Source organism: Bufo gargarizans, chromosome 8 (assembly GCF_014858855.1).
Source record: "Bufo gargarizans isolate SCDJY-AF-19 chromosome 8, ASM1485885v1, whole genome shotgun sequence".
Classification (NCBI taxonomy): domain Eukaryota; kingdom Metazoa; phylum Chordata; class Amphibia; order Anura; family Bufonidae; genus Bufo; species Bufo gargarizans.
The window spans coordinates 122,849,876-122,874,954 of record NC_058087.1 but is presented as its reverse complement, the minus strand read 5'-3'; the positions used below and the strand labels follow the sequence as shown (position 1 = coordinate 122,874,954).

Below are 25,079 nucleotides of genomic sequence, written 5' to 3'. Positions count from 1 at the left end.
AGCGTGTTAGCAGGAGGCAGCATTTGACCAACATGGTGGAACAGTACCTGTGCACACGCCTACATGTACTGACTGATGGTTCTGCCCCATTCAACTTCTGGGTCTCTAAATTGTCCACATGTTCAGAGCTTGCCCTGTATGCCTTGGAGGTGCTGGCCTGCCCTGTAGCCAGTGTACTCTCTGAACGTGTATTCAGCACAGCAGGAGGCGTCATTACAGACAGACGCAGCCGCTTGTCCAAGGCCAACGTGGACATCCTCACGTTCATTAAAATAAACCAGGCTTGGATCCCACAGACTTGTCTGTACCTTGTGCAGAATAGACATTTATACCACCATCAAACATACATTCTTGTACTGAAGTCCAGTGCAATGATTCTTTGTTTTATTTTATTTTTATTTGTCCCAATATTTTAGGGGCTACCTACCCCAATAAAAAAATTAAAAAAAACATTGTTAGCTACCTCCTCCTCCTCCATTGCTGCCTCCACCTACAACACCACATTCACCGCCTCCTCAACCTCCGACTCCATATCCACCTCCTTCTCTGAGTTGCAGGTTAATAATTTGTAATTTTTAGTCATTTTATTTCATTTTAAGTTATTTCCCTATCCACATTTGTTTGCAGAGCAGTTGCCATGCTCTTAAGCACATTTTACTGCCTTTTACTCTAGCCTTTTCAAGGACTATTTTAGAGCCATTTTAATGCAAAAAAGTGCCAATTTTAGTGCCCTAAATTCAAAAAAATCTTATTTTCAAATGTCGGGTGACATTTTACCATTTTTGGCGTATACAAACCCCTGCTGTGCCTGGGTGACAGGGGCCTAAATCTCTCAAAATCCTCTGTTCTATTGCTGGGTGACATGAACCCCCTTTTGCCGTGAATGAACCCCTGCTGTGCCTGGGTGACAGGGGCCTAAATCTCTCAAAATCCTCTGTTCTATTGCTGATGTGACATGAACCCCCTTTTGCCGTGAATAAACCACTGCTGTGCCTGGGTGACATGGGTCTCATTCTCTCAAAATCATCTGTTCTATTGCAGGGTGACAAGAACCCCCTTTTGCCGTGAATGAACCCCTGCTGTGCCTGGGTGACAGGGGCCTAATCTCTTTTTGCCGTGAATGAACCCCTGCTGTGCCTGGGTGACAGGGGCCTAAATCTCTTCAGAACTCATTGGACGGCGCTTCACAGTGCAGATGGACAATGACCCAAAGCATACTGCAAAAGCAACCAAAGAGTTTTTTTAAGGGAAAGAAGTGGAATGTTATGCAATGGCCAAGTCAATCACCTGACCTAAATCCGATTGAGCATGCATTTCACTTGCTGAAAACAAAACTGAAGGGAAAATACCCCAAGAACAAGCAGGAACTGAAGACAGTTGCAGTAGAGGCCTGGCAGAGCATCACCAGTGATGAAACCCAGCGTCTGGTGATGTCTATGCGTTCCAGACTTCAGGCTGTAATTGACTGCAGAGGATTTGCAACCAAGTATTAAAAAGTGAAAGTTTGATTTATGATTATTATTCTGTCCCATTACTTTTGGTCTCTTAACAAGTGGGAGGCACATATACAAACTGTTGTAATTCCTACACCGTTCACCTTATTTGGATGTAAATACCCTCAAATTAAAGCTGACAGTATGCAGTTAAGGCCTCATGCACACGACCGTTGTGTGCATCCGTGGCCGTTGTGCCGTTTTCTGCTTTTTTTTGCGGACCCATTGACTTTCAATGGGTCCGTGGAAAAATCGGAAAATGCACAGTTTTGCAGCCGAGACCGTGATCCGTCTATCCTGTCCGTCAAAAAAATAGGACCTGTCCTATTTTTTTGACGGACAACGGTTCACGGACCCATTCAAGTCAATGGGTCCGTGAAAGAACACGGATGCACACAAGATTGGCATCCGTGTCCGTGATCCGTAGGTTACTTTCATACAGACGAATCCGAAGATCCGTCTGCATAAAAGCTTTTTCAGAACTGAGTTTTCACTTCCTGAAAACTCAGATCCGACAGTATATTCTAACACAGAGGCGTTCCCATAGTGATGGGGACGCTTCTAGTTGGAATATACTAAAAGAACTGTGTACATGACTGCCAGGTGCTGCCAGCAGGGGACAGACCCCCCCTCCCTCCCCTGTAGTTAACTCATTGGTAGCCAGTGGGCCCCCCTCCTCCCTCCCCTGTAGTTAACTCATTGGTAGCCAGTGGGCCCCCCTCCTCCCTCCCCTGTAGTTAACTCATTGGTAGCCAGTGGGCCCCCCTCCTCCCTCCCCTGTAGGTAACTCATTGGTAGCCAGCCCCCCCCCTCCCTCCCCTGTAGTTAACTCGTTGGTAGCCAGTGGGCCCCCCTCCCTCCCCTGTAGTTAACTCATTGGTGGCCAGTGGGCCCCCCCCTCCCCTGTAGTTAACTCATTGGTGGCCAGTGGGCCCCCCCTCCCCTGTAGTTAACTCATTGGTGGCCAGTGGGCCCTCTCCCCTTCCTCCCCCTCCTAATTAAAATCTCCCCCCCTATCATTGGTGGCAGCGGAGAGTACCGATCGGAGTCCCAGTTTAATCGCTGGGGCTCCGATCGGTAACCATGGCAACCGGGACGCTACTGCAGCCCCGGTTGCCATGGTTACTTAGCAACTTGTAGAAGCATCATACTTACCTGTGAGCTGCGATGTCTGTGTCCGGCCGGCAGCTCCTCCTACTGGTAAGTGACAGGTCTGTGCGGTGCATTGCCTAATGATCTGTCACTTACCAGTAGGAGGAGCTCCCGGCCGGAAACAGACATCGCAGCTCGCAGGTAAGTATGATGCTTCTACAAATTGCTAAGTAACCATGGCAACCGGGACTGCAGTAGCGTCCCGGTTGCCATGGTTACCGATCGGAGCCCCAGCGATTAAACTGCGACTCCGATCGGTACTCTCCACTGCCACCAATGATAGGGGGGGAGATTTTAATTAGGAGGGGGAGGTAGGGGAGAGGGCCCACTGGCCACCAACGAGTTAACTACAGGGGAGGGAGGGGGGGGGCCCACTGGCCACCAATGAGTTAACTACAGGGGAGGGGGGGGCCCACTGGCCACCAATGAGTTAACTACAGGGGAGGGAGGGGGGGGGCTGGCTACCAACGAGTTAACTACAGGGGAGGGAGGGGGGGCCCACTGGCTACAAATGAGTTAACTACAGGGGAGGGAGGGGGGGGGCTGGCCACCAACGAGTTAACTACAGGGGAGGGAGGGAGGGGCCCGCTGGCTACCAACGAGTTAACTACAGGGGAGGGAGGGGGGCTGGCTACCAACGAGTTAACTACAGGGGAGGGAGGGGGGGCCCACTGGCCACCAATGAGTTAACTACAGGGGGGAGGGGGGGGCTGGCCACCAATGAGTTAAAAACAGGGGGGGTCTGCCCCCTGCTGCCTGGCAGCACCTGGCAGTCATGTACACCGTTTTTTAGTATATTCTAACCTGAAGCTTCCCCATCACCATGGGAACGCCTCTGTGTTAGAATATACTGTCGGATCTGAGTTTCACGATGTAACTCATATCCGACAGTATATTCTAACATAGAGGTGTTCCCATGGTGATGGGGACGCTTCAAGTTAAAATATACCATCGGATTGGAGAAAACTCCGATCCGATGGTATAAAGGGACTCCTGACTTTACATTAAAAGTCAATGGGGGACGGATTCGTTTGCAATTGCACCATATTGTGTCATCGTCAAACGGATCTGTCCCCATTGACTTGCATTGTAATTCAGGACGGATCCGTTTGGATCCGCGCGGCCAGGCGGACACCAAAATGACATTTTTTTCATGTCCGTGGATCCTCCAAAAATCAAGGAAGACCCACGGACGTAAAAAACGGTCACGGATCACGGACCTACGGACCCCGTTTTTGCGGACCGTGAAAAAATACTGTCGTGTGCATGAGGCCTATAGCACATCTTGTTTGTTTCATTTCAAATCTATTGTGGTGGTGTATAGAGCCAAAAATGTTACAATTGTGTCACTGTCCAAATATTTATGGACCTGACTGTACTGTATATTTGTAAGGCTTGTTAGGGTATGGTTCAAAACGCAAATAAGCAATGTATTTATTTTTATTTAACCCTTTAAGGACCCGCGCCGTACATGTACGGAGTAATTGTATGTGACTTAAGGACCAGCGCCGTACGTGAGGACCAGCGCCGTCCGCGGGGCTCTCGGGAATGATCGGGGGGAATCGGGACAATATGACTCTTACCGGTAGGCAGCCATGCGGGGTAAGGGCAGCATGGTACTGCACTGCCTCCTGCAGCTCCAAGCGCTGCGATTGGCCAGTCAATGAAGACCGGCACATCGCAGCGCCGGAAGATGAAAAAAGCTTTTTTGCAATTTTCCGGCTCTGCCCTGCGTTTTATGCGTGCGAGCTGTGACCGCCAAGTGCTGTTCAGTGTATACCTGCCTGATCAGCACCTGGGGATTATTCTTTGCGCATTTTTTTTTCCACATTTTGGGTTGAAAAAGAAGAAATTGTAGTTAGGGCGTTACATAAATATATATAGAGTTCTATATTTCTATATACATAGATATAAGTACATTTTTAGCACTAGTGAATTTTTATACTACAGTTTCTGCACACACGCATGATCTGTGTGCGTGCGTGCTGCAGAGCACCGATCAGTAATGTGCTCATTTACATCTGCACATTTTTGAGTTTTTTTTTGTGTGTGAATAAAGAACTGCAGTTAGTGGTAGTTATATATATATATGTAAATTTCAGTTAGTGTCAGTTTAGATTTTTGCACGAACACCATCTGCGTGCATGCATTTTGCAGAGCACTGTAGTGAATTTTTATACTACAGTTTTTGCATGCAAGCATGATCTGTGTGCGTGCGTGTTGCAGAGCACCGATCAGTAGTGTGCTCATTTACATTTGCACAGGTGACTTGTGTTATATGAACTTTCCATTGTGTGTGAATTACCACCATGACTGCAAAGTTACGTGCTGTTTTGTGCAATTGCCTCAAGTGTGAATAAGCACTGAAGTTTTTAGTTAAGAACTTGTATTTTACCTCTGTACTGTGCCCGCTTACCCTATTTACCAGAGCGAAACCGCACAATTGCTGGAGGATGCGGGCAAGAGCAGTGAGGCTAGCATGAACGCCAATATTTTTGGTTTCTGAATTTTTTCAGGCACGGTTGTATGTCGTACATTAAACCAGCTGTATTACAACCAGTGACCCACAACAAAATGGAGGCTGTTGTGAAGGCCCTCATGGAGGCTAATGTGATAAATGTCATGTATAATGTGGTAAATTTAATGTAATAAAAGAAATAAAAGAGAAATCCCTCTCCAGGCCCTTTTCAAGCCTATCTCATGGTTTGAGGGCTGGATTTGCAACCAGCACCCTAAAAAAAAAAACTGTCTCACATATATACAAAAAACTCATTGTACATGTCATGATACCGAAACCTGCTTTTATAGGCCTTTGGGAAAGGGACTTAAACACATCCTTCTCGGCACAAGACCTATCAAAGCTTTTTATCTCTCCACACAAATCATCAAGGTGTGTACTTATCCAAGAGAATGGATATAAAATCCTTACAAGGTGGTACAAAACACCGGACATTACATCTAGATACGATAGCACTAACCAAGATAAGTGTTGGAGATGTGGAGAAGAGAGGGGTACCTTCTTCCATGCATGGTGGTCATGCTCCTCAATACTTCTATGGTGGGAAGAACTATTCAAAAAATTTAACAAAATTTGCAAAACCACTATCCCTCCTTTTCCACAACTAGCTCTTTTGAAAGGTGGTACTTCAGATTTAGCTTATAACATCCCTCCCCTATTCTACATTCTACTTACGGCTGCACGCCTCCTTATTCAACGTTTCTGGCTGTCAGCTGAACTCCCTACTATAGACCATTGGACGGGGAAGGTAGATGCTATCTATAGATTTGAAGAGATCACTGCAGCAGAATCACGTAAACTACTTGTCTTCACGTCAAAATGGAAAAATTGGATAACTCATAGGAATATTATTTTTTATGATTGACTCCTGTTTAGCCGCTCGTGTACCAGATCATAATATACACTATGTGCTTCTGAAAGCCGAGGGTTGACTATTAGTTAATTTATGACTAGCTGCAATATAAGTGTTTACATGCCTGATATATTCTTATTGATGTAAAACTGCATACCTTCTTCATTGTATGTACCCATTTCTGTGCAAGTTACAGTTGTTGAATCGATAAGATTCTTTTTCCTTTTAAATGTCTGCACATTTATACTTAATAAAGCTTTTTAAAACGTAAAAAAAATAAAAAATATTTGCTTCTAAACTTCTAAGCCTTCTAACGTCCCAAAAAAATAAAATGTCATTTTAGAAATCATCCAAACATGAAGTAGACATATGGGGAATGTAAAGTAATAACTAGTTTTGGAGGTATTACTATCTATTATAAGAGTAGAGAAATAGAAATGTTGAAATTTGCTAATTTTTCAAAATTTGGGGTAAATTTGGGATTTTTTCATAAATAAAGGTGAAATATATCGACTCAAATTTATGACTATCATGAAGAACAATATGTGACGAGAAAAAAAAATCTCAGAATGGCCTGGATAAGTAAAAGTGTTTTAAAGTTATCACCACATAAAGTGACACCGGTCAGATTTGCTAAAAATGGCCTGGTCCTTAACCACTACAGGACCGCGGTACGCAGGATTGCGTCCTGGCGGCGGCCCTGTTATTCCTCCTGGACGCGCCGGTGCGTCGTCTCGCGAGACGCGAGATTTCCTGTGAACGCGCGCACACAGGCGCACGTTCACAGGATCCGGCAGGTAAACTAGTGGATCTACAGCCTGCCAGCGGCGATTGTTCACCGGCAGGCTGTAGATGCGATTTTTTTAACCCCTAAAAGATATATTAGACGCTGTTTTGATAACAACGTCTAATATACCTGCTACCTGGTCCTCTGGTGGTGCCTTTTGCTTGGATCAACCACCAGAGGACACAGGCAGCTCTGTGAAGTAGCACCAAACACCACTACACTACACCCCCCCCTGTCACTTATTAACCCGTTATCACCCCATATAGACTCCCTGATCACCCCCCTGTCATTGATCACCCCCCTGTAAGGCTCCATTCAGACGTCCGTATGTGCTTTGCGGATCCGCAAAACACGGACACCGGCAATGTGCTTTCCGCATTTTGCGGATCCGCACATTGCCAGAACTATATAGAAAATGCCTTTTCTTGTCCGCAATTGCGGACAAGAATAGTACATGTTCTTTAGGCTCTACAAAAAACGCAGTGTTCGCCCGATCAGGCCTGATCTTGTGTGCACACCGCAGTGACAGAATATTTTTTTCTGATCACTGCAAAAACACTGTAAAATCGCTGCAGCGCTATAAAAAGATCACTTTTGAGGGGCATGGCGAGTTCATAGATTTTTTTTTTGGGCACAAGTTAGCGGAAATATTTATTTATTTTTAGTTTTTTTGTTTTTTCTTACAAAGTCTCATATCCCACTAACTCGTGACCAAAAATAAAATCTTACATGAACTCACCATACCCCTCACGGAATCCAAATGCGTAAAATTTTTTAGACATTTATATTCCAGACTTCTTCTCAGGCTTTAGGGCCCCTAAAATGCCAGGGCAGTATAAATACCCCATATGTGACCGCATTTTGGAAAGAAGACACCCCAAGGTATTCACTGAGGGGCATATTGAGTCCATAAAAGATTTAACTTTTTGTCACACGTTAGCGGAAAGAGAGACTTTGAGAAAAAAAATATAATACATTCCGCTAACTTGTGCCAAAAATTTTTAACTTCTATGAACTCACCATGCCCCTCACGGTATACCTTGGGGTGTCTTCTTTCCAAAATGGGGTCACTTGTGGGGTATTTATACTGCCCTGGCATTTTAGGGGCCCTAAAGCGTGAGAAGAAGTCTGGAATCCAAATGTCTAAAATTGCCTTCCTAAAAGGAATTTGGGCCCCTTTGCGGACCAAGGCTGCAAAAAAGTGTCACACGTGTGGTATCGCCGTACTCAGGAGAAGTAGGGCAAGGTGTTTTGGGGTGTATTTTTACATATACCCATGCTGGGTGAGAGAAATATCTCTGTCAAATGACAACTTTGCATTAAAAAAATGGGAAAAGTTGTCTTTTAGAGAGATATTTCTCTCACCCCAAAACACATTGCCCTACTTCTCCTGAGTACGGCGATACCACATGTGACACTTATTTGCAGCCTAGGTGGGCAAAGGGGCCCAAATTCTAAAGAGCACCTTTAGGATTTCACAGGCAATTTTTACGCATTTGGATTCCAGACTTCTTCTCACACTTTAGGGCCCCTAAAATGCCAGGGCAGTAGACCTACCCCACAAGTGACCCCATTTTGGAAAGAAGACACCCCAAGGTATTTTGAGATGGGCATAGTGAGTTCATGTAAGTTTTTATTTTTTGTCACAAGTTAGTGGAATATGAGACTTTGTAAGAAAAAAAAAATCATCATTTTCCGCTAACTTGTGACAAAAAATAAAAAGTTCTATGAACTCACTATGCCCATCAGTGAATACCTTAGGGTGTCTACTTTCTGAAATGGGGTCATTCGTGGGGTGTTTCTGCTGTCTGGGCATTGTAGAACCTCAGGAAACATGACAGGTGCTCAGAAAGTCAGAGCTGCTTCAAAATGCGGAAATTCACATTTCTGTACCATAGTTTGTAAACGCTATAACTTTTGCGCAAACCAATAAATATACACTTATTGCATTTTTGTTTATCAAAGACATGTAGAACAATAAATTTTGAGAAAAATGTATATAGAAATGTATTTAAAAAAATATTTACAACTGAAAGTGAAAAATGTCATTTTTTTGCAAAAATTTGGGTAAATTTCGATTAATAACAATAAAAGTAAAAATGTCAGCAGCAATGAAATACCACCAAATGAAAGCTCTATTATTGAGAAGAAAAGGAGGTAAAATTCATTTAGGTGGTAAGTTGTATGACCGAGCAATAAACCGTGAAAGTAGTGTAGTGCAGAATTGTAAAAAGTAGTCTGGTCATTAAGGGGGTTTAAGCTAGGGGAGCTGAGGTGGTTAAGGTGAAAAACGGCAGGGTCCTGAAGGGGTTAAACTTATATAGTTCCTAACATTTTACTGATTTAAAGATTCAGCCCTCCTAAACAGAACTGCACACAAACTCGGTGTACTAAGACCTATTACAGCATCCATGGAAGTCTATGGAAACACACCTAGGCATGCAGATTATGCTATGTTCTATGGGATGCCATATTGTAGAGCAGGGGTGCACAACGTTTTCTGGGTGGGGGCCACAATGTCAGACTGTGAGACATAGGCATACATGTCTGTTACCAGATGGTTGGGGGCCGCACAGAATGGTATCAAGGGCCGCATGTGGCCCCTGGGCCGCAGGTTGTGCACCCCTGTTGTAGAGGTACCTTTTCATACAAGTGCTTCTAGGAAAGATGTCTGTTATATGGGGTGATACTGCTCCTTGTAGAAAACGTTACAATGTAAATGAACCTGCATTTACTACAAGCATCAGGTTGGCATTCCAAATCCTATAACATACCAGGCGTCTTTTTGACACAGTAATAATGCACAATGTACAATGATATGCTTTATCAATACCACTTTATAAATATACATACAAATATAAATGCAATCTATGCATTAGATTGAACAGATAAAGCCATTCCGGTCTCCGTTTGTTCACTGACATGTTTAGCGGAAGTCTCCTCTCTCAGGTCTATACATCTGCAGTAAAAAGAAAACTGTATAAAACACAGCTTCCAATGCATTAAGTGTAAACCTGTCAGCTGGATCAATCCTATTAAATAGGCACAGTGTCTGATAGGGCAGATCCTGCTGATAAAAGAATACATTTCTTATGTAAGTTGGTTGTGCCATTAAAAAATGTATTATGCAAATTACATGTTCACCGCATGGAGGGGTGTGCCCCTTATTGTACAATATCTTGTACCACCCTCCTTATATTTCCAGCATATCCCCTGCTTATACAGGGGGATGTGCTGCTAACCATCGATCATTTTTGCAGACATGTCGGCTGCTTGTTTTCCTCAGGGCAATGATTACAAATGAATGCAAATGGCCCTTTATACGTGCTCCATAGTGTTATAAGGCCCTGCATGAGACCCTGTACATACAGTCAGGTCCATAAATATTGGGATATCGACACAATTCTAACATTTTTTGCTCTATAAACCACCTCAATGGATTTGAAATGAAACAAACAAGATGGTCTTTAACTGCAGACTGTCAGCTTTATTTAAGGGTATTTACATCCAAATCAGGTGAACGGTGTAGGAATTAAAACAGTTTGCATATGTGCCTCCCACTTGTTAAAGAGGACCTTTCACCAGGAAAAAGTATGTAAACTGACTATACCGAAGTGTAGAGCGGCGCCCGGGGATCCCCCTGCACTTACTGTTATCCCCGGGCGCCGCTCCTTTCTCCGGTTATAGCCTCCGGTATGTTCCTACTAAGGCTCCACCCGGGGGAACTTAGGCTCCACCCAGGGGAACCTGCTGGCGTCTCTTTCTCCTATGCTGTAGCGCTGGCCAATCGCAGCGCTCAGCTCATAGCCAGCTCACTTGTATAAACAATGTGAACTGAGTATGCTGCCATATAGAGCGGCGCCCGGGGATCTCACTGTACTTACTATTATCCCCGGGCGCCGCTCCGTTCTCCCGTTATAGGCTCCGGTACCTTTGCTTCTTAAGTTATAGTAGGCTGCAGCTCTGGCCTAGGCTGCAGCGCTGGCCAATCGCAGCGCACAGCTCACAGCCTGGGAGAAAAAAACCTCCCAGGCTGTGAGCTGTTGCGCTGCGATTGGCCAGCGGTGCAGCCTAGGAGAAGAAGACGCCCACAGGACAAGGGAAGACCCGCCTACTATAACTTAAGAAGCAAAGGTACCGGAGCCTATAACGGGAGAACGGAGCGGCGCCCGGGGATAATAGTAAGTACAGTGAGATCCCCGGGCGCCGCTCTATATGGCAGCATACTCAGTTCACATCGTTTATACAAGTGAAAGGTCCTCTTTAAGGGACCAAAAGTAATGGGACAGAATAATAATCATAAATCAAACTTTCACTTTTTAATACTTGGTTGCAAATCCTTTGCAGTCAATTACAGCCTGAAGTCTGGAACGCATAGACATCACCAAACGCTGGGTTTCATCCCTGGTGATGCTCTGCCAGGCCTCTACTGCAACTGTCTTCAGTTCCTGCTTGTTCTTGGGGAATTTTCCCTTCAGTTTTGTCTTCAGCAAGTAAAATGCATGCTCAATCGAATTCAGGTCAGGTAATTGACTTGGCCATTGCATAACATTCCACTTCTTTCCCTTAAAAAACTCTTTGGTTGCTTTTGCAGTATGCTTTGGGTCATTGTCCATCTTCACTGTAAAGCGCCGTCCAATGAGTTCTGAAGCATTTGGCTGAATATGAGCAGATAATATTGCCCGAAACGCTTCAGAATTCATCCTGCTGCTTTTGTCACCAGTCACATCATCAATAAATACAAGGGAACCAGTTCCATTGGCAGCCATACATGCCCACGCCATGACACTACCACCACCACGCTTCACTGATGAGGTGGCATGCTTATGATCATGAGCAGTTCCTTTCCTTCTCCATACTCTTCTCTTCCAATCACTCTGGTACAAGTTGATCTTGTTGTTCCAGAACTGTGAAGGTTTCTTTAAATGTTGTTTAGCAAACTATAATCTGGCCTTCCTGTTTTTGAGGCTCGCCAATGGTTTACATCTTGTGGTGAACCCTCTGTATTCACTCTGGTGAAGTCTTCTCTTGATTGTTGATTTTTACACACATATACCTACCTCCTGGAGAGTGTTCTTGATCTGGTCAACTGTTGTGAAGGGTGTTTTCTTCACCAGGGAAAGAATTCTTCGGTCATCCACCACAGTTGTTTTCCTGGGTCTTCTGGTGCTGAGCTCACCAGTGCGTTTCTTCTTTTTAAGAATGTTCCAAACAGTTGTTTTGGCCACGCCTAATGTTTTTGCTATCTCTCTGATGGGTTTGTTTTGTTTTTTCAGCCTAATGATGGCTTGCTTCACTGACAGTGACAGCTCTTTGGATCTCATCTTGAGAGTTGACAGCAACAGATTCCAAATGCAAATAGCACACTGGAAATGAACTCTGGACCTTTTATCTGCTCATTGTAATTGGGATACTGAGGGGACAACACACACCTGGCCATGGAACAGCTGAGAAGCCAATTGTCCCATTACTTTTGGTCCCTTAACAAGTGGGAGGCACATATGCAAACTGTTGTAATTCCTACACCGTTCACCTGATTTGGATGTAAATACCCCCAAATTAAAGCTGACAGTCTGCAGTTAAAACACATCTTGTTTGTTTCATTTCAAATCCATTGTGGTGGTGTATAAAGCCAAAAATGTTAGAATTGTGTCGATGTCCCAATATTTATGGACCTGACTGTATGTGCTCTGCAAGGATTTAGTGCAGCAGGGTGAGGCTGGACCTTTGCTTAGCAAATCACTGCTCCTGTATCATTGCTCCTGGCTGTGCCCCTCCTCTAAAGCTTGGCATAGCAGATTGTGTGTGCTACTGCCTGTACAGCGCCCATGGCGGTCCCACAGTGAAATCCATACATTTCACGGTGTACAACTGTAAGGATTCCAAAGACTTCGGGTACCTATTTAGTAAGTAAAATGGGAAAAAAAGTATTTTACAAAAATTAATTATATGCCATTAAATAATAAAATTCATCAAAAATGTAGGCAAACTTTAAAGGGAATCTGTCACTGGTTTTATGGTGTCCTAACAAAGGGCAATATAACCTAGTGACAGATTCTCTTAACAAAATGATGGGTCGCTTTCTTTAACTGCCATTTCGCTAAAATCTTGTGCTAAACAGCTCCGGCGTATGGCAATAAGTCCCCATATTCATGAGCTCCCAGCTCTCCCCAGATTCGCTTTAGGGTCCATTCGCACGTCTGTAGTGTATTGCGGATCTGCAATACACCCAGCCGCCACCCCCCATAGAACTGCCTATTCTTGTCCCGAATTGCTCTTGTCCGCAATTGCTCTATTTTTTTGTGGAGCTGCGGCCCGGAAGTTCAGGGCCGCGCTCCGGAAATGCGGATGCGGAGAGCACATAGTGTGCTCTCCGCATTTCTTCCGGCCCCGTACAGACTGATATCCGATATTGCGGAACGGATGCGGACCCATTTGCGGACGTGTGAATGGACCCTTAAGGGAAGGTCATAAATTAAAGGGGTTGGCCACTTTCTGGTTACTGTTGACCAATGTGTTTGTGAGATGATTATATGGCACCTACTAACATAGCCTTTGATTAAATGCTGTACCATTTTCTATTTTATAAGGTATTCTCCATTCTTTACAAAGTCATTTGTGCTGTGCACGCAGAGGTTCTGTCCATAAAATGGCTGACGATGGAGGGTCATGTGACCAGGTAAATCACCTCCATGTGATGTCTCCTCCATCCAAACACACTGCACCTGCACTAAACTCCCAACAGAACAAGTGGAGATGACAGGTGCAATGCATTTGAATGGAGGAGACATCACATGGAGGTGATTTGCCTGGTCACATGACCCTCCATCAGCGGCCATCTTATGGACAGGACCTCTGTGTGGACAACACAAATAACTTTGGAAAGAAAGGAGTATACCTTATGAAATATTGAAAATTGTGCAGAATTTCAACAGAGACTATATTAGTAAGTGTCATATACTCATCTCACAAACATGTTGGTCAGCAGAAAGTGTCCAACCCCTTTACCTTATTTCCTGTACATTATTTTCAGTCTAGTAATAGATATGTAATGGCAGCTGTGTACAAGATAATCATTTCTTAGGACTTCCGATTTGGGGAAAAATCTTTGAATTTCATCCCTTAAAAATGGTTTCTGAGATAATTTAAAATCTCAAACGAGGCCCCCAGTTGTCTAAAATAAAAAAATAAGGGTGCGTTCACCTCTACACCTCTAGACACCTCTACCTGTCTACAGCGCCACTCTCTGCCAATCACTTTTCTCATCAGTCTACCAAGATTGGCTGCAGCAGTCATGTGCTGTACACCTGTATTCAGTGTCACTGATGTGCAGAGTAATGTGGAAGTGTATGGCAGCAACGCAGAGAATGGTGCTTGCAAATTTTCTTGGATTATGCAAACACTGGCCTCATAACCCATGGAGCCCCCCTGAAAACGACAGAGCGGTTAGTTGGAAATGCGATCTGCCGATCCATTCATTTTTATGGGAGTGCCAGAGGTAGACAAGCACTGTCCTCGCCTATCTGCAGCACTCCCATAGAAATGAATGGAGCGGTGGTGCACATTTCCCACCAGTCGCTCTGTCCATTGCAAGGAGGCTCCATGGAGTACGGGGCCCCCATTCTCATGATTGGTGGGGGCTCCAGTGGTAGGACCCCTACCTAATAGTTATCTCCTATCCTGTGGAATGGAAGTATTCTACCATGGATTTTCAGCTTGTCATATTGCTGATCTACATAAGGATTAGCCCCATTTCATTGCCGATTTCATGTAGATTTGGCGTCAGGAAGTGACATGGCATCATTACATTTATTTCTACAATGTGCACTTGAAATCTGCAATATAAAAATTTGCACCATATGATCTATTATGTATCTTGCACATATTTCGTGTGGGCTGACCCTTGAAAAATATGCTTGGTCAGCATATCTGAAAATAAAACTACTTTGCTTTATTTTGAATATAATGCATGGACAGGGATGTTAGAGAAATGTGTAATATACGTCACTAGGAAAAGATGCTTCTTTGTTCTAAATAACAGGGTGTAAAGAGTGCAAAGCACTGAAGGTGTTGCTAAGGAGAGTCTGTCTGTCTTCAGTTCTACACCTCTGTGTAACATATGGAGGCTTCCAGCCGCCTCTTGTCACCACCTCAGTCCCTGACTATGGCCACTATCACCCTGCCTGTATAACTTGTTACACACGGCCGTCTTTAGTGCTCAGTAAAACGCTGAAGACAGAATCGACTTAATGCTCAGTCGGAGCTTCTAGTGTTTTTTTACCACTAACAAAAACACCATAAACACAATTAGTGTTTTTTGCATACCATATGCATTTTTTTTTCTGGCATTTTTTTTCTCTATAAAGAAAGGGGTGAGAAAGCACTTGGAAAAAAAAAAAAAAATGACATTGCACCAACATGTTACATAAAATAAGCCAGAGAGACAAAAATTCCACCAAATTGGCAAAAATGACAGTACCCAAAAAAACAAAACAAAAAAAAAACACTTGTATGTCCTACATTTTTTCCCCCATAGAACATCTGGAGCTGAGGCTTTTTATGGAAAAAATGCACAAAAAATAAATAAATAATGTATGAGCAAACATGTGTGAATTCACCCTAGTTTCATGCACAATGTTTTTTTTTTTATGATCAGTTTTTTATTTATTTCACCAAAGCCAGAAACAGATCCCGGAAGAAGAAATATAAGCCCCTGCTTTATGTTCATTGGCTTATACTGCATGTCCCATTCCATGTGAATCCACTTCTGGCTTTGGCTCATAAGAATGCATAAAAAACTGCTACAAATTTTTTTTGTGTATATAATTACACTTAATCGTTGGATTTCTGAATCTCTATGTAAACTTACCATGAGCATCAATATTCTTCAGAAGTGTCAACTTGCTCTGTGCCTTTCTCCTATATAAACTAGAAAGGACATTGCAGAATCACTTGCGTTCCTAGATGTCCACATTTATAGGGGGTACCGATAGCATGCAGACTACGTTATTCCACAAGAGTACAGTGAGTATTAGTCTACTACAGTGGCAGAGCGTTCATCCATACTCACTAAAGAGAGGTAACCCAAAGGGCCCATTTCTGAGGGTTTGCAGAAACTGCTTCGGTGATGTATCTTTCCACCAAGAGTCTGCCAAACTGGCCAGTAGGTTCAAAGAAAGAGGATATCCCTCATGTATTGTTTTTTTCTGCTAAGTATGCAAGCTTTCAACCTAGGAGCCAGTTACTAACAGCCAAATGGAAAAAAGATGACTCCATATTATACAGTAGGTACATATGATGCTCAATTTGAAATCGTACCGAAGATTCTCTCTAAGTCCTGGATTCTACTCAGGACAGATCCAGATCTATCAGAATCTATCTGAGTTACCAACAATTACATATAGAAGAGGCCAGACTATACGTGACTGTTTAGTGAAAAGTCATTTTTAGTCCCCCAGAGAAAGCACTACATCGAATGGGACTCAACGTAGTGGCAGATGCAAAGCCTATCAGTATATCTGCGTCAGGGGTGGACTGGCCATATACCCTACAGGGAAAATTCCCGGTGGGCAAATGTTCAGGGTGCCACCCAAAGCTGCCACTAGGTACATAAAGATCTAATGATCTCAGCATGAATTAGTGTAGGAGCATCAGGTACTTATACGCCCGGCCAGCGGGCGCAGGTGCCCTGTTGAGTTCATCTTTATGACCATCTTTAGGTTCATACTGTGGTAGGAGAGGCATTGTGGTATTTCATTCTGCTGGGGTGCTATTTTGTTTTGCACTACAGTAATGAAGACCCCACCAACTTCTGTTATCCATGCCCACATTTGTTGATACTGCCTACTTGTGTTGCCCCACCTTCTGTCAGTTTGGACCCACCTACAACATGGGGCCACTTTTATTTTTTTTTCCAGGGCCACTTTTAGTTCCCAGTCTGTCGCTGATCTGCATTGTAGGTAGACAATATGAGACCAGAGACTTTGCTAACTGTCATAGGAGGGAGGTTGTGTACCTTCGCCAATGCATTTGTGGTCTATGATATATTGGTAAGGCTACTTTCACATTAGCGTTCGGGGCTCTGCTTGTGAGTTCCGTTTGAAGGCTCTCACAAGCGGCCCCGAATGGATCCGTACTGCCCTAATGCATTCTGAATGGATGCGGATCCGCTCAGAATGCATCAGTCTGGCAGCGTTTGGCCTCAGCTCCGCTCAGCAGGCGGACACCTGATCGCAGCTTGCAGCGTTCGGGTGTCCGCCTGGCCGTGCGGAGGCAAACGGATCCGTCCAGACTTACAATGTAAGTCAATGGGGACGGATCCGTTTGAATTTGACACAATATGGCTCAATTTTCAAACGGATCCAACCCCATTGACTATCAATGTAAAGTCTGGACGGATCCGTCTGAAGCTACTTTCACACTTAGAATTTTTTCTACAATATAATGCAGACGGATCAGTTCTGAACGGAGCCACCGTCTGCATTATATGAGCGGATCTGTCTTGGCAGACGGATCCGCTCTGAACGCAAGTGTGAAAGTAGCCTAAGACAGTTCAGGGGTTCCATACCGTTCTCCTGAAAAACACTGGAGATATAAACCATCAAAGGGACAAACCAGTTGCTAGGCATGTTAATGGTAACCACAATCATGACCCTAATGTACTTACGGTAGATTCGGTGATTGAGGAAATTGGGATAGGAGGATTTGTAGAGACAGAGTAGCTATATGGGATGCAGACTGTGGGGCTGATTATTTCATTGGCCTATTTCTATCGGGGGTGTTTGCATGGTAATTGTCTTGGCTTTTGCCTCTTCTCAGAGTATTAAACTCCAGGCCCCTCTATTCTCTAAGGCGGCATAGCTCCTCCCCTGTCTTGAAAAATAAAAGGATAAAAGGGAGCGGGGAGGCCTCTGCCGCCAGGGCTAGGTACTGTGTAGGCCTTTCTTCCCTTATGCGGGATAATAACCTGCCTCCCTGTTGCTTTTTCTTCTCATTTGTTTCTATTTGTATAATTTGAGACAATTTTCACTCTCCTTATTAGTGTCTGTACTGTTTGTTTGAGGGAGGAGGTCATTGGATGTGTGGTGGTTACTGGCTGTGTAATAACGGCTGCTACTGTGGTTTACCTATAATTACTACTGCAACCTATTCAGGGTGCGGGCATGGCTGGCTTTAGGCAGCATGTGACTATTTAGATGACCGTGCACCAGTGGTCTCTGGAAGGGCAATAACAATTTTTTTTATTTTAACAACCAGCAAGATACTGAAAAACATTTAACATTCAAAAATGTTATGGTACCATGCAAATGGCAGAGCCATAGTAACACCATGTTCCTCGGTACTGCACAGTATTACAGAGATACTCTTCCCTAAGCAATGCTTCTAAATGAGAATACCTCTGTAAAATGGCATCCAGTAGAGCATGTCACAATTCTCAGTTCAGGCGCAATCAGTCACAAAAACACTCTGTATCACACCAGAGGCATCCAGAAATGTAGTGTAAACCGATAGAGTGTTTTAGATACCTGCATTACAGCTCTACATACCTCAGAGCAGGGGCGTAGCTAAAGGCTCATGGGCCCTGGTCCAAGGGTTCAGCTTGGGGCCCCCCCTTCCCTCAGTGTTTTGTAGCTAGGGAAGCACATAGCCTTCATGCTGCCTGCGGCAAAAAATTTAACCAGTAGACCCCCCCCAACCCAAATTCTTGACCTAACCCCTTCCCTCCAGCCAGAGCTATAACTTGACCAGCATGCACTTTCTATAATACTGGTGTCTTCTTATGTGGCACAAGGGTCTTTGAGCCCCCTCAGGCTCCTGGGACTGCTACCTCTGCACCCCCTATAGCTACGCCCCTGCCTCAGAGGTTACTTGTGTGGTCACAACAGGACACATCATATGTCATTACAGTCAGTTTTGAAAGGTGGGGACCTGGGTGATGAGACCCCAGTGATTTTTTTAAATGAAGGGCCAGAAGCACCCAGCTGCCATTCTTATGTGATCGGCTTTGCTGGATTCGTAGAAGGTCCGTACACTATTAACGCTGCGTCTCTGCAGACAACTAAGCAGAGCTGATCATAGTCAGTGGGGCACAAAAAGGATCTGACCTTTTGTTCAATAATGTAGACCAGTTCCTTAAACAGAACGTGCTTCATCCTGAGGAAAAGCTTACTGTTGGCTGCACATAGAACAAACCAGGGGGCATCCTGTTACAACATGTCTGTAGACTGATGTAAATTACCAGTTGCATAACTATGGTAGCAATAAATCCTCTTCACCTAGAGATGTGTTGTTACAATACATACAGGTCTGGTGAACTATAGGGGATATACTTACTATATAACAAGGCATGTGCTGCCCAGCAGTGTTAGGGCCACCACCAAAACGGAGCGAGGGTCACCAGCCATCACTTGCAACAAGTCCATTTTCTGGCATCTACTGCCAATGTAACCTTTGAAACATCTAAGAAAGAATATATAGAGCAGTACTCCAAAATAAGTTGTAATTAATATTTAGGAAAAGTAGGCTGGTAGAGGGGAAGGTGAGAGCTGCTGTGTGCTTCAATGTCATTAATATTTAGTATAAAAAATTCTGCAAAACATCATTATGAGCATTTCCTGATGAATTAAATCAATTGTAAATACCATACATGTCTGATTGGTGGGTGTGCGGAGCAAACTTATTAATAATGTCACAGACAGGCAGAAGATACATCAAATTTTATCACAAAGGTGCACACTTCGGATTTGGTGCATCTTAATAGACACGTTGGGCATTTTTATCTAATTTAACCCACCTCTTGGTTGGCCCAGACTAGTTTTAACAGTTATGGACCCACTGTACAAATTGACAGATTTGACTTTAGGCTAGTCCTAAGGGCGTTATCTTGGCAATCCCTTGGTTTTCACCCTTTAACCCCTAATTAGGGATCTGGCTTTCGCTGCAGGGGACCCACCAGGCTGCTACCTCTTGGAATAGTCTACGTGTAGTTAGCAGATGACCCATAGGGTCAGAGACAGTTCCTCCCACTTTATGAATGAAGCAGGAGAAGCAGGCGCGTGATGTAGTGAGTGACGCTACGCTGCCGCCCGGCCTGCCTGCTACGGGAATTTCACGTAAGTGAGTACTACAGTGGATTTCTCTACTCCTGCAAATTGCTATAGTTTAACAAAGCGCCCATGCCTACACGTTACATATGAATATTACAGTGAGCGGGGCCCGGTGAAATAGAATACAGTGACTGCATCAGGGCCCGCTGCCATTCCAATATCAGTTGCTGGCCCCCATCCCTTGTATTGGGGGTCATTCACTATTTACACAGAAACACTGTAATGGGGGGGGGGGGGGGGATCTGTGGATAACACAGATCGAGCATAGGATGCTATATATGTGTCATCCACAGATCCCCCCCATAACAGTGCCATCAACAGATCCCCATAACAGTGTCAACCACAGATACCCATAACAGTGTCAACCACAGATACCCATAACAGTGTCAACCACAGATACCCATAACAGTGTCAACCACAGATACCCATAACAGTGTCAACCACAGATACCCATAACAGTGTCATCCACAGATCCCCATAACAGTGCCATCCACAGATCCCCATAACAGTGCCATCCACAGATCCCCATAACAGTGTCAACCACAGATACCCATAACAGTGCGTATCCACAGATCCCCATAACAGTGCGTATCCACAGATCCCCCATAACAGTGTCTTCCACAGACCACCATTAGTTCAAAACCCACCAAAAGTACACCTTTTGGTTCAAAATATTTATTTTCTTATTTTCCTCCTCAAAAACCTAGGTGCGTCTTATGGGCAGGTGTCTCTTATAGGGCGAAAAATATGGTATATACTTACATGCAAGAAGCTGTCCATTCTGCTACCAAGAACCGGCATGTACCGTGGAAACAGAAATGAGTGTATGCATCTGGACATTCGGCAAATAAAATCTCAGATGATGCATTTGCTATAAAGTAAGCTGAAAAAAATGTGGAAAAATTTAATACTGAAATGCGATTTAATAGCCTAGATATATAAACCTTTTGTATTGATTGGATAGGTCATCTCAGGTTCTAGTTCTGAATAGCTTACTTTGTAATATAAGGTGTTATAAATGTGAGAAGATCTGAACCTATAATTTGTGATAATAGCTCACACCTCTGCACTGTGAAATGCAAGAATAGAGTGTAAAATCCACACCATTCCTTTATAGCACTTAAAGAGGACCTGTCCCCTCTCCTGACATGCCCGTTTTAGTAACTTCATGCATCCCCCATGTAATAAAAGTTCTGGAGCATCTATTCTTATGACTCCATGTTGTGCCGTTATGAACGAATGCTAGCAGCTTGCAATGAAGTTCCCTGCACAGTCTTATCCTATCCAATCAGTGGTGCCAGTAGCAGACTGTGCAGGGACATACCCCTAACTGGTAACACCTACTGGTATTTGAACTTTTTTTTTTACTGCACATTATAATCCCCTTAACATAGGGATATCACCTATCATCAACAAATAATTCAATTCTACAGTATATATAATACCGTAATTAATTTGAACTCCTCCAATAATGCCCCCCAGTAAAAATAATGCTCCCATTAGTGCCCCCTAGGAAGAATAATGCCCCCATTAGTGCACCCCAGAATTAATGCCCCCATTTGTGCCCCCAGTTAGAAAAATGCCCCCCATTAGTGCCCCCAGTTAGAATAATGCCCCCCGTTAGAATAATGCTCTCATTAGTGCCCCCTTCTCTGTTTCTGCAAAAAAACAAAAACAATACCGGCCGGGTGGCATCACATCATGAATATGAGGCAAAAGTAGCAATTTTGTCATTAAAATGTTGCAAATCAGCCTCTAAAAGTCGCACATTCTGCTGCTTTGGGCCGAGTGCATGAGGGCTAAGGGGAAGAAAATAACAAATAAAGTCATAGTTACAACTTTTCTTCCTTGCTGTCTCCAGAGCAGCGCAGACATCATTTTCCTGGTTGCCGTTCACTCCGTGTCACCGCGCAGTCAATCGCTTGCCTTAGTAGTGTACGGCATGTGACTTCTGAGGTCAGTGATTGGCTGCAGTGATGATGCGGTGTATACCTGATGTCATCTTTGCAACCAGGAAAACAAACACGGTGGGAAGGACTGGAGCATGACGCAAGAGGCCACTGGTGAGGAAAGCGAAAAGTGTGACTTTATTACATTTACCGCTGCTGGGGAACTATTTTGTTAACTTGGACAACCCCTTTAAAGGTTATTTTTTTATTTTTTACAATGTCTTGATTCATTTGGATGGGTATGGGTGTATGACTTCACAGCGTCCAGACTGCAGAGCAGCAAACGCTGAAAAGCAGTTAGGCATCAAGATTACCGATTCAGATTTGCAGTACAACCATTTCCGTGTCCGTGATGACAACCGTGACAAGATGATCAGTGTTTCATCTGCGAAGATGTCTATAAAGGGGTGGTTGTTGGTCCATGTCTGTTTTTTGCCCTTCTTGTTTCATCTATATTCCATGTGCAATGCTGGGCTGAAAAATGGATTTTCAGAGCATCGCCTACCAATGGTCAGTGAAAACCACTGAGAGGACACTGATGTCATCCATGTTCTGTCAGTGATTTCCACAGCCCTATAGGAGATTTGTTAAACTGATGTAAAGGAAAACTGGCCTAGTTTCCCACAGCAACCAATCAGATTTCACCTTTCAGTTTCCAAAGGAGCTCTGACAAATGAAAGGTGGAATCGGATTGGTTTTGATAAATTTACACTTCAATGGACATGTTTAGGTCAGCATCACAGACCTAGTTAGAGCATTTCTCCATTGCTGTGAGTCAGTGGATGTGAGAACAAACACATGTGTGAACGAGCCTAAGGCTGGATTTTTTAAAACAAATCCAGCAACGGATCTTAAATGGAGGACAGATGTAAATGAAAGACTTGAGTCTTTTCTTTTTGAATCCTCTCCTGGCTTTGGCTTCAAAAACTGCACAGAAACAGCTGAATGTGTGAATGCAGCCTTAGTGTGTGTTTATGCAGCAAGCCCCCGAGGAGCCGGTGCAGACAGGTTCGGACTGGCCCACAGGGGTACAGGGGAATCCCCCGGTGGGCCCCTGAGCAAGGTGGGCCCCTAGTCTCCCACCCCCTGCACAAGTTGAACATAACACATTAGATTTACTGCACTACATACATATATTCAATGTACAGCACCTCAACCAGCCGATGTTCATATAAAAAACTTGTTAAATTATTTATTATATTTGAATGTATCCGTATGGTGGGCCCCCAATTACATTTTACTGGTGGGCCCTAGGTACCTCAGTCCGACACTGGGTGCAGAAGATGGGAGTGATAATGATCCTGATGAAGCAGTGGCGGATCCAGAGCCTGGTCTCGGGAGGGGCACTTTCAGATTATTTTCTGTCCGCCGCCACAAAACAATGGTCCTTATAGAACAGACTCCACAGTGTAGGCTATATATGTATAACAAACATATTTCACATGAAAACTTACAGTTACTTGGCTTGACCCTTGGGGATCTCGGACACCACTTCCACACTTTGGCCGGGGGCTCGGTGGAGCTGATGTTGTGTTTTATCCTAATGAGAAAGATTTCATAAGGATTTGGAGAAGGGGCAGAGGGATAGCAGAGCAGGGAGAGGATGGTGCTGCTACTAGGGGGTCATACCATGGGGAGTAATAAAGCCCACCATAATGTCCCCCCCCCCCAGTAGAAATAATTCTCCTTATAATGTGACAGTGCAAAAAATACCCCCTTGTAATGCCCCCAGTTGAGCTAATGTCCCCATAGTGTCCCCATAATGTGTCAGTATAAGAAAAATCTATATAGTGCCCCTAGTAAATGCCCCCATAGTGCTCCACACACTCCTTCCTCCTAGTGCCCCCCATAATGTACCAGTATAAAATCCTCCAGTAGATGCCCTCAGTGTCCCCCATAATTTGCAAGTATAAAATACCCCTTCTTAGTGCCCCCGTAGATGACCTCATAGTGCCCCTAATCATGTGCCAGTATTAATAACAGCCCCCCCGTGCCAGTATTAATAACAGCCCCCCCGTGCCAGTAATAACAGCCCCCTCCTGTGCCAATAATAACAGCCCCCCCATGCCAGTAATAGCAGCCCCCCTGTGCCAGTAATAGCAGCCCCCCTGTGCCAGTAATAGCAGCCCCCCCTGTGCCAGTAATAACAGCCCCCCCTGTGCCAGTAATAACAGCCCCCCCATGCCAGTAATAACAGCCCCCCCCCGTGCCAGTAATAACAGCCTCCATGTGCCAGCAATAACAGCCCCCCTGTGCCAGTAATAACAGCCCCCCATGCCAATAATAACAGCCCCCCCCCCCTGTGCCAGTAATAACAGCCCCCCTGTGCTAGCAATAACAGCCCCCCCGTGCCAGTAAAAGTATTGTATATATATATAAAAAAAAAAAAAAAAAACATACTTGCCTCCATGTCAGCAATGCGATGCAGGCCTCTTCCGGCCTGTGTCCCGCGCTGTATGGCTCAGGCGGCGCAATGACGTCATCGCGCTGTCTGCGCCGGCCTCTGGTAGGTTGCCGGCCTAGTGCCTGCAGCCTATCAGAGGAAGGGAAAGGGACACGCCTCTCCCTCCCCTGCCGCAGCACAGCCATCTGTATCGCAGTCCTGAGGACGGCAATACAGATGACTGGAGATGAGCGCTCCCACAATGGAAGCGCTCATCTCCCTGTTTCCCCACCTGGATCCGCCACTGTGATGAAGTGTTGTGTAACTGGGGCCGTTGCTCCCTGGGGATACAGTAAAAATATAGTTTGAAGCATGAGGCCACGGGTGTACGTATAACAGTCTCTTTTTACTAAGTGCAAGATATAACTTGTGCTACATCCAAACGCAGCGGATTCAAAGTGCAATTTCTGGCACCAGTGAGAAAATTTTGAGGCAGGTGGGATAGCTGCAACTTAGCGCTTGTGGATGTAGATGTCCACTAACACGTCTAGAATTGCTTTATCTGGCCTAGTGATAGTTTCAGGTGATGGGTGTTTGAGCCATTGTCCCTTTTCTTACAGGGGTCTATTATGTAGGTTTTCAGCTGTTCATTGTGTTGTCTGATCTCTCAAGTATTTGCTTGAGGCTGGAAATGAATTGGTCTCTCTGGAGAAACCTTCAAAGGAGCAGGAGCTCCGCAGTGTGCTTCCTCTCCCTCCGTATCTCAGCAGCAACTCCCCCTACCGAAATAAATCGGGACGAGCCCACTCCTACCAAGTGGGGAGGAACAGGATGGTTA

General features: G+C 44.5%; 1 protein-coding gene across 1 annotated transcript in view; it reads right to left on the bottom strand.

Annotated features, from left to right (window-relative positions):
* Window positions 1-9,713: 9,713 nt before the first annotated feature.
* The window catches only part of LOC122944437 (protransforming growth factor alpha-like), a 32,433-nt gene continuing 17,067 nt past the window's right edge, over window positions 9,714-25,079 (bottom strand). Inside the window, exons 4-7 of the mRNA XM_044302708.1 lie at window positions 20,672-20,792; window positions 19,137-19,262; window positions 15,673-15,731; window positions 9,714-9,762 (exon numbers count right to left, since the gene is read on the bottom strand). Of these exons, the coding sequence (XP_044158643.1) occupies window positions 9,755-9,762; window positions 15,673-15,731; window positions 19,137-19,262; window positions 20,672-20,792 (314 nt within the window). The 3' untranslated portion in view covers window positions 9,714-9,754. The remainder of the gene's footprint in view (window positions 9,763-15,672; window positions 15,732-19,136; window positions 19,263-20,671; window positions 20,793-25,079) is intronic.